At 41.1% G+C, this 10,356-nt stretch overlaps 1 protein-coding gene across 1 annotated transcript; it reads right to left on the reverse strand.

The window, feature by feature from the left end:
• Positions 1 to 559: 559 nt before the first annotated feature.
• MSX2 (msh homeobox 2) lies at positions 560 to 10,118 on the reverse strand. Its single transcript, XM_087955431.1, has 2 exons — positions 9,530 to 10,118; positions 560 to 2,635 (listed from the first exon to the last, which is right to left on the reverse strand). Exons 1-2 carry the CDS (start codon positions 9,867 to 9,869, stop codon positions 2,211 to 2,213), a joined length of 765 nt encoding a protein of 254 aa, XP_087811557.1. The 5' UTR covers positions 9,870 to 10,118; the 3' UTR covers positions 560 to 2,210.
• Between the last annotated feature and the right edge of the window lie 238 nt (positions 10,119 to 10,356).

A 10,356-nucleotide genomic window follows, 5' to 3' on the forward strand; every position in this document is an offset into this window, starting at 1 on the left:
CCAGAAAGCAACAATCCCAAAGGTGCTTTTTCAAGAGGCAACTGGACTTTCTGGTTTTTCTTGGAAGACCTTTCGCTTGTCATCCGAGAAGCTTCCTCTGAAGAGTTGACAAAGCTTCTCGGGTGAGAAGTGAAAAGTCTTCAAAGAAAAACCAGAAAGTCCAGTTGCCTTTTGAAACAAAGCACTTTTGGAACAACCATAACCTGGATGACTGAAAATCTCCATAGGCAGAAAGCAACAAGTTCAGAGCTAAGACACCAGTTTGACTAGAACCAGTGAATTCTATTCACCTCCTTCCCTCCTGAACATCTTGTTAAAGTCATCCTACCAAACTGTAGTAATGAAGACGCTAATATCAATGTCTATAGTAAAGGTGCTAAAGGGGGGAAATATTTAGAAGCATTTCGTTATATGACTTGCAAGGTCTGTATTTGAATTTTCTTAAAATTATCTTTTTCTGACCTAGCCAAAAATCTTTGATTTTGACCCAGAAAAGAGAAGACAAAAGTCATCTTTTTAAAAAGAAATTAACTCCACACATTGACAAATCAACACACCGTTAAACAAGATGTTTTTAATTTAATTCTAAATAAAGAGATAAGAAATAATAAATCTTCAATAAAATATATAAAATTGTACAAGGCATCCCTTTCAAAGGGATTTTCGTAGGCTAGGGATGGGTGGGTAAAAGGCCAGCACTGAACTAATAGACAAAAGATTCACAACTGTAGCAGGGCAGCTTCCTTCTCACTCTTGAGGACATGCGGAAAAAAACACACTTTGGAAACATCTGGTCTTCAGCAACCTGCCTCCTCTGTCGACACTTTACCACAAGGTTTAGCCATAGTATTAATAAAACAATTAAAACAATTGGGTTATATAGTACCATATATGCCAAGCAGAACTCTTTCCTCCCTGCCCTCCTCTGAAATAAATCAAAGAGAGGAGAGCTGTCCTGTCTTTAGAGTGGGCGGCACTACTTTGTTCTCATAGCTTTGTTTCATCCTCTGGGTTTGTGGGCGGGTGTCAAGACTCATTTAAGCATAATTCATTTTTACAAGCTAATAATGGTTAAATCACAAGATTATTGCAATAAACACAAAACAACTCTGCAACACAAAACAATTCTGGTTTCATCATCCCTCCGCACATCTGCACAACTGTATATCCTCTTTTTGTATCTCTAACCTGTTTGTTCCCAAAATCAAAATGTCGGCTGAATGCAGACTTGATTTAAATGATAATTAAATGGACATGGGCAACCGGGATCAAGACAAATCTAAAAGAGGCTTCTAGGGTTTTCCTCTGCTTGTGGCATCATATACCCTTGTACCCATCTGAACGCCGCCTTACAAACAAGACTAAACTGCAAAGGAAAACTTGGCAAAACTTGCATCTGTAGAAATCCTTTACAAGATTGAAATGGGGAAATCCCACTTCATGGGTGCCATTCTACAGGAAATATTCCAGGAGGGAATTTTATAAAGGAATGGAAAACCTACTTTGCCAGATCAGATCAACAATCCACCCAATCCATCATTTTGTATCGGAAGTATTCCAGTTCCTTGCATTTCAGTTTCCAGGGCTGTCTGGAGTACAGTGAAGGAGTCCCAAGAGAAATGCAGAAACCAACCCAGTCTCAAATCAGCTTTTATTTCTGAAGTTGGTTTCATAAGTAAAGCTTCTCTGTATGTTTAAGCTTCCTCAGTCAGTCAAAGAGTACATGTGCTTTTTCACCTCCATGCCTGCACTCACACCCCACTATGGGAATAAGTACTACTGAACAAAGTGAGATATATTCCTTCTGAATAAGCAGGCATAAGAAAGGACTGAAAGCTACTCACTTTCGAGGTGTGTGGGTGTGTGAATGATATTTCACAGGTTTACTGGGAACTTTGAGGAGGTTGATAATTAAATCATACATTTTCCTGGGAATAGTTATCAAAGTAATCCCCCTTCCCTGTGCAGTATATAAATAAACTATATTCCTTAAAGTCTGTATATTAAAAAAACAACAACCTTGCATTCAGGATCAGATTCTAGCTGGTGAGCTCACATTTGGTTGGTTCCCAAGTTGCAGAATACAGGTTCTGGGTTCAAATTCCTATATATTTGATAAGGCACATTACAAGTAGGTGAAAAATGACCAGTCAATAGTTCTGTACAGCACTTTTTAACTGAGTACACTCCATCATCCCTTTCCGGTCTTCTTACGATAAGTGATACATGCTGTAGCCCACAGGAGTAGCATAGAGTCCTACAGGTGGGATGGGAAGCACAGGTCTGTGAAAGGGATATGATGTTCCATAGAGAGAGGCGGCCTGGAGCGGCGAGTTGATAGGGAAAGGGAGGCTAAAACCAGATGGCAACATGGGCTTTGCTGCCATTTTTAACTTCTCCAGCTCTGCTTCCTGCAGTCTTTTTGCCTTGGCCCTCCGGTTCTGGAACCATATTTTGACCTGGGTCTCTGTAAGATTGAGGGAACTTGAGAATTCAGCCCGTTCAGCAATGGATAGATACTGCTTCTGACGGAATTTGCGCTCTAAAGCTAGCAGCTGGGAAGTTGTGAAAGGTGTTCGAGGCTTCCGATTGGTCTTGTGTTTTCTCAGCGTACAGGCTGTGGGGCTCAGGTGTCCTGGAAAAAAGCAAAAGAAAGATTGATTACTTGAGGAGATGAGAATTAGACGGCCAAATGCTAGGAATAGCAACTTTTCTTTTTTATTTATTTTTTTCTTATGTCCCATTGAGCATGTAAAGAGTATAAATTATTGGCGAAAATATAATGTTCCTAGCCTAATGAAGTAGGAAGATAAAAGCTGTTGTATAGGGGTGGCAACTAATCTTATTTCACAAAAAGGTACAACGTGCACACACTAATGTCAATAAGACAAAACATTCCATTTTGGAAAAGTACCTGGAGGACAGCACATGAAATAAAACAAAACAAGGACATTTGGAGGTTACGGAAGTTTTTGAAATGGAGAAGGAATTACTTGTGAAATTCTGGCTTATTATGTCCTTTTATTTCATCAGGTAAATGTCTTCAGCTTATTCTCAGCAAAATTAAATTATCAGATAAAACCTGCCCTGCCCACACATTAAATTATTACACTAAATCAAAGCAATCACCCATCCAATCCCACTGTGCTTATTAATTTAGCCAATATAATCCACTTAAGTCGGAGTCTTTATCTGCAGCGTTTAAAGTCTTCTGCAACTTAAAGCAAATGAAGCACACAAGAGTTGCTTTGTCCTTAAGCGGTCTATTTAGAAACTCTCCTGGTGTGAGAGCTATTTCACACACATTATTTAGCAGCCAAATGTGAGGTTTTATCGCTAAGCGCACACTTGACAGAAGTATTTAGCCAATTGTTGCTTTCAATTTACTTTATCTATGCAAAACATGTGTTTGACACAATATCACTACCCAGTTTGAAGTGTACACTTTGCACATACTGGTAATACCAGTAGAAAATCAATGCGAGGGGAATAATAAACAGCACTCTATATGTTTATACCAATACTTTAAATTCCTTCACGAGGAATGTTAGAATTTACCAAGAAAGTTTAACATTTGTCATAAATGTCCTATTCTACTACAGGAATCCAAGAAGCGTATGTATTTCGGCAAGAAAGTCAGCGAAAGGACAAAGGTTGTGATATATACTGAGAAATATCCTACAGGTAGGCCTCGACTTCCAACAGTTCATTTAGTGACCCTTCAAAGTTACAATGGCACTGTGAAAAAAGGGACTTATGACCATTTTTCACACTTATGACCTTTGCAGCATCCCTATGGGGATTTGATGCGTTTTGCAGCATCCCCATTTTGACATTATCAAAATTCAGACTCTTGGCAACTGGTTCATATTTATGAGGTTGCAGTGACCCCGGGACTTTTCCAACCTTTTGAGAAGCAAAGTCAACAGGGAATCTGGATTCATTTAACAACTGTGTGGCTAACTTAACAACTGCAGTGATTAACAGCTTCGGCAAGAAAGGTTGTAAAATGATACAAAATTCACTGAATAGATGTTTCAGCCACAGAAACGGTTGTAAGTCGAGAAAGATCTGTATTTAGAAACAGGATGACTGTTACCGTACCTCAAATGCTCAATGTGACAGAACAGCCCACCATTAGCAGTATGGCAAAGCCTTGCCCGAGTTTGTCCTTCTCATATTCTGTATCTCCAATACCACATCAAGAAGGAAGGAAATCAACTTATTACATAGTCAATCACTGGCTCATTTTCCCTTCTGCAATAATTTATTCCATGCCAGATTGATTTTTTTTTTAATTTTGATTTATTAATGAAATTGATATGACTCCCCGTCTCACAGAAAGCGACCCTGGGCTGCATACAACAGTCCAATAAAACAGTAAATAAACATATGGAAGGTGAGGACATTGAAAGGTCTCCATTTGGAAGAAGAAGCACATTATGGGCTGCCCTTATGTTCGTTTTAGCAAGTCTTGGAAAAACAAGAATTTTTAATAGGTTAAAACTGAAGCAAAAGGGAAACATAATCCTAAAAGAAACTCAGCTAAGTGAGCTTGTTTTTTAAGTCTTGTAAGTGGTAGAAAACTAGATATCGCATCAGCCACTACATGCTATGATTTATCTAAGCCGAAATATTTTTGAAGTTTTGCCTACAGGCAACTAGTATCAAAGCTGATAAGTTTTTAATTTGTTTGTTCAAGTCTATGTTCACTTATATGACTTCCACTGAAATTAAGGGTTGATTGATATATACGTGATGTTTGAACAGAGTAGATTATCGCCTCTCTGCTGGAATTAATTTAGTTTCTTGTATCTTTAGGCAGCAGTGGCAGGTGAAGTGGGAGAGAGAGGTAGAGATCAAAAGGCCAATATATTGATTTAACATATAGTTTTTATGACATGTGCTAATCCTGAAAATATATATTCTGAGCAAATATGGGATTTAATCATATTTTATTACAACTCAGGGGCTTTCATGGAGAAGTTTGCAATTCTTTTCAGCATGCTCTGCATGTATCCAGAGGTTCAATAATATGAACTATTATTTTTAATTCCTTGGAAAAAGAACAACTGCCAGCAGCATCAAAACCCACACATTTCTCAGTCTTACTGCACCACATCAATCATAGTGGCTTACTTCCAACACACTTTGTGACAATCAGTCTTAAGGAAGCCCCATGTAAACTTAAGAGTGAAAACTTCTGCTCACCTTACTCAAAAGTGAGTCCCTTGTGTTCAAGTTAGGCTTGCTCCTTTATAAACATATTTCGGCTTGTAGGTTCAAGGGAAACAGTGGTGGAAGAGGCAAATTTTGGCTACCTTTATATGCCAGATTTACTTAGGTATATACTGGTTTCCAGGACGGACTCAATTTCCTAGCAAATGACACAGGCTATATTTGCAGAACCCATTAGTTGTTTAGCCAGTTTGTGGCTGAGGGGTTAGTATAAATCCAGTGACTCTTTAGAATAGTTTGGAATTTAAGAACAAAGTAAGTAGTTGTTGCAATACAGAACCAATGCTAGAAATGACATGCCATTAGTCTATAAGGGCTCTTTCTTTTTCTCTTGCCAATCTTTTTTGGGGTCTTTAGAAAGAATGTTCAGAAATACAAAATACAGTAAGATTGCCCTCCTATAAGGCACACTTATAGAGAAGCCACTCCCAATTAAATCTTTCACAGGAAAAGAAATGAAGTTATTTTCATATTTCATTTAGGATTATGTTGTAAATGTCAGCAAGATTGCTTTTACTATGAACATTTTAAAAGAACTGTTAAATTTTTGACAGTTCTCCCTAACTAAAGCAAAGCCCGAGTGGTCTATAAAAAAATGATTCTCCATGTTGATGAATAGAGTTACTAAATGGAAGAACAGCTTATTTTGTGGTTTAAGATAGTGTTAAAAATCATACATTGTTTGTAAATGAAGAAATCTTTCCAAGTCAAAGATATTATCGGAAGGCAATATTAATATGTTCTCTTTTACATGAGTTTAGGTAAGCTACGAAGAATGTGTTAAACCACTAGAGTTATTCAAACGCATAGATGACTTCAATTTAACTGGGTTTATGTTAGGAAAATATAGATTCAATTAGAGTGTTATGCCCTTATTGATAATAGAGGGGAGAAGAAGGCAAGGTATATAACTTCTGGTTGAAGCAATAAGGCACAAAGCAGCAGTTTTACTTAATGGAAGTTAATAGCTAAGGTTCCAAATGGCATTACATTTGTTTTCAAAATATGACATGCGTTATAAAAATTATAATCTCTGTAATCTCTATAATTTTTAAATTATCTTCTAAAGTAGCTTGCCATCTGTCAGATGATCTCATTCCATTTATTGCCACAGTTCATCACCATAGTACAACTATTAAAAAAAGAGTTTTATTACTATTTACAAAATATATATTGAGCAGCAGCTGGAAGCTATCCCTTGCAATTTTATTAGATACATTTCCTTCCAAGCATTCTAATTTTTTAATATTTTTTTCTCCTTATGCCACAGGTGACTTTTAGTTTATTTTGCTATTTAATGAGAATGAATCTTCTCCAGATAGGTTTTTTTCCCCTCTTCAGGAGCAACATGAATAAATCTGCAAATTAATGGGCCCGAATACTGCATGAAGACTTTAAGATACAATCCATGGGAGCAAATTCTACTGAAGTTAATAAAAGTTACTTTTTAATTATACAGAGGTAAAATTACTTGTCAAAATAATTCAGTAAAGGGGGACAGAATCTCAACAATGAGTATTCCTCCTTTTGGTAAGTGATATTGCCTTATGATTTTTTCCTGTTCTACTTTCTTCCAGTTGAAAACACATATAGGTCATACTGGTATCTGGTGCAATTTTAATTTCCAGGTTTTAAAAAATGATTTAAGATGAGTATTGGGACTATTGTAAAAGTTTTCTTAAGTCATCAGATCTAAGATCCCAAGGCCCCACAAATCTGAATTCACTCCATAGAAAAAGAAATAAGCAGAAATGCCAGTGTATGCTTTTCAGAAGTTATTTTACTTTGCTTTATTTTTTTCCCCATTTTTTTTTTTCATATTTGCTTAGGCAGACCTTCTAAATTGTGCTGCAAGTTAGATTTAGACTGTTTTGGAGTTGTTTTAATCATGTGAAGTGAATGATCAGTGTGCAATCCTATCCAGATTTATTCAGGAGTTAAGTCTGAGTGAATATGATCAGGCAATAGAACCAAATAGGAAGAAGAGGCACAATCTTTGATTGCTTTCGGGATGATTTTACACAAAGGTGTATGGAAAACAAAGAGATGACAATAGGTTACCTTAGTTTCTGTGTTTTCCCCTCCAAACAAGGTTTCCTTTTATACTCTATAGTGATGCTTTTTTAAAAAAGTGTACTTTGATCCTAAGCCTACCTAACTAGAAAGTATGTTCCATTAAAATGAACTCAGATGTGGCACAAGTTTTCATGGGCCAGACTGCATCCTTTGTCATATGTAAGCCCAAAACAGCACTAAGGGCCATACAAATATATAATAATGGAACACAAAGAGGACACTGCTGTTAATTTGTTTGCACTGACTAATTTCCTTTAACCAAGACAACTGCAAATAAAATAAGCTGTTTTTCCATCTTCTCCAATGAATCAGAAGAGGTTGGTATAAGGGGGAAATAAGTATCTTTTGGGGAACTGTTTTTTTAAAAAAAAAAAAAAAAAACTTGGGTTCAACAATATAGAAGATGAGGGGTCCTTCCTTCCTTCCTTCCACCAAATAGCAAGCTGATTTTTGGAGAGGGGGGAACTCGGTTTAGAGAGAGTGCTTAAAAATATATACATTTCAAAACCTGCCTGCGATGAGTAAGATACGTGTCCCAGGATGGCAACAACGCTCCTGGAGACCAAAAAAAGAGAGAAGAGATTATTGCTGAACCGCCTAGCAGGGCCAATGTCGACATTCCCTTTCCGACCCGGCGGAACTGGAGTGAATCATTCGCGCCGGTCCAGGCTAAGCTGAGCGGGAAGTTCCCGACGGATTATAAAAGAGCAAGATGATCCCTTCGTCCTCATCCCGAGTTCTTTGGTTGCCGGGCCTTTACTCTTGCCGTTGGGACGACGGAGTAGCAGGCCTTTAGCGAAAGCCTGGAAGGCCGGCTGTTGTTGCTACAGGTGCACCGAAGAAGGCACCGGAGGGCGCTGAGCGCAAGGATCGTCCTGCGCCCCGCTAGAAATAAAGCCGCGATTTTGGCGGCGGCGAAGGAAGGAGCAGTTAAGAAACGGGAAGGGAGGGGGGAGCCACGGAACTAAGCGAATTAAGCAGAGAAACAGACTTTTCGCGGGGAGGGGAGGGGAAGGGGCGGAAGGAGGTAGGGCGGCAGGGCTTATCGAGGTCTAAGTAAGACAGCGAAAGCAACTCCCTTCTGGTCCCGAAAGGCAGAAGCTAAAAAAAAAATATCCGGTTAAGGTTGGATCCGGATGGTCGTGAAGACTCAGAGATAGAGAAAGAGAGAGAGAGAAAAGAGAGAGAGAAAGAGAGAGAAAAGAGAGAGAGAGAGAAGAGGATGAGAGAGAGAGAGAGAGAGAGAGAGGAGAGAGAGAGAGAGAGAGAGGAGAGAGAGGGGAGGGAGGGGGGAGAGAGGGAGGGAGGGAGGGAGAAAAGAGGGAGAGGGAGAGAGACAGAAAAAGAGAGAGAGAAAAGAGAGGGAGAGAGAAAGAGTAAAAGAGGGAGAGAAAGAGGGAGGGAGAGAGGGAGAGAAAGAGGGAGGGAGAGAAAGAGAGAGAAAAGAGAGGGAGAAAGAGAAAAAAGAGGGCGAGAAAAGAGAGGGAGAGAGAGAGAAAATGGAGGGAGAGAGAAAGAGAGAGGGAGAAAAGAGGGAGGGAGGGGGAGAGAGAGAGAAGAGGGGGGAGGGAGAGAAAGAGAGAGAGAAAAGAGGGAGAGAGAAAGAGAGAAAAGAGAGGGAGAGAAAAGAGAGGGAGGGAGAGAGAGAGATGGTCGGACTTGGGGGGTGGGAATCTAACTTGAGAGCCTTGAACTGCAAAGGCGTCAGTGGCGCCAGGCCCGCGGCGTCTCTTTGGACAGTTCCGGACACTCAGCAGCTTAAGGGGCGGCTAAAGCTTAAAAGATCGCGTCGCTAGCGAGTCCAAACATTAACTCGCGGCGCGCAAACAAAAGAAGCCGCTTTATTAAACTTTAAGGCCGAGAGACCTCGCCGAAATTATTCATCGGACGTTGCGCCACGGTTGCTTGCAAACTGGAGCCGCGTTGTTGTTTTGCCTGCTGAAGCTTTCCTTGGGATTCAGCCTGACAAATGCTTTCTCCGCAGTTAAAAACAAAAATAGAACAAAACCCCCGCAGGCTGCCTCTCCCTCCCGCTCTTCTAAAGCCCGGACCACGGCGAGATCGCAGGGTTTGGGGCTTTTATTTTTTATTTTTTTAGTGGGGGGACGACTGGAGGGATGAAGCCACACCACACACACACACACACACAGCTGCCTTGGTCGCCCAACTTCATTCTCCCAGCGCCTTTCCACCCTCCCTAAGTTAAAGCACTCACTTGGGGGAGGGGAGTATCTGCCAGCCTCCGGAATCCAGGACGAGCCATCCTCAGAGTTTTCGGACTTCACCGACGAAGTCTCGAAGGTTTTTGTAAGCCCGCTGGGGCTGGGAGCTTCCCTGGAGACGTGAGTGGGCAAGAGCAGGTTCCTCGAAGTACCCAAGCCAGTCCCTTCCAGGCTTCCGCTCGGCTCTCGGGCCGGCTTTTTGTCGGACATAAGCGCTTCCACGCTGAACGGCAAACTGGAGACCTTGACTTTGTGCTGATCCTCGGCCCCAGCCGCGGGGCCCTCTTCGTCCGAGGAGGAGAAAACCTCCTTAGCTTTGGAAGGAGAAGACATCTCGGCGCAGCTTCGCAAAAATCCCCGCGGAGAGAAGCAGCCGCCCTGTGCCTCGCCGCCGCCGCCGCCGCAGCAGCCTCCTCCGCCGCCGCCTTTCTTCTTTGGCTTCTCCTCCTCCTCCTCCTCTTGTTCCCGAGTCCAGACCTCTCAATCAATCTCTCGCTTCAGAGGCTCTCCTGGACGCACCACCTCCGCTCACTTCAGCCCCCGACAACAGACCCAACTTTTTTTTTCCCTCCCCTTTTTTGGGAAACTTCTGGCTGTTTCCTCCTTTGGGAAGTTGAGTAAGCGCGGCTCAGCAAATGAGAGGCGCTCGGGATGGCGACGTAAGGCGGTGACTCCTGTGATTGGCTCTGAGCGGCCCTGAGCATAAATGGCTTTTTTTTTCTTTCTTTTTTCTTTTTGGCCTTTTAAATAAATTAGAAGTTAATGACAAGGGCAGCAAACGGAGCTGTGTTATTAGGGAGCTTTCCAGCTCTGTAACCCT

Source organism: Notechis scutatus, chromosome 2 (genome assembly GCF_049901735.1).
Source record: "Notechis scutatus isolate UNSWTSFEM ecotype Mainland chromosome 2, rNotScu1.2, whole genome shotgun sequence".
In the NCBI taxonomy this organism is placed as follows: domain Eukaryota; kingdom Metazoa; phylum Chordata; class Lepidosauria; order Squamata; family Elapidae; genus Notechis; species Notechis scutatus.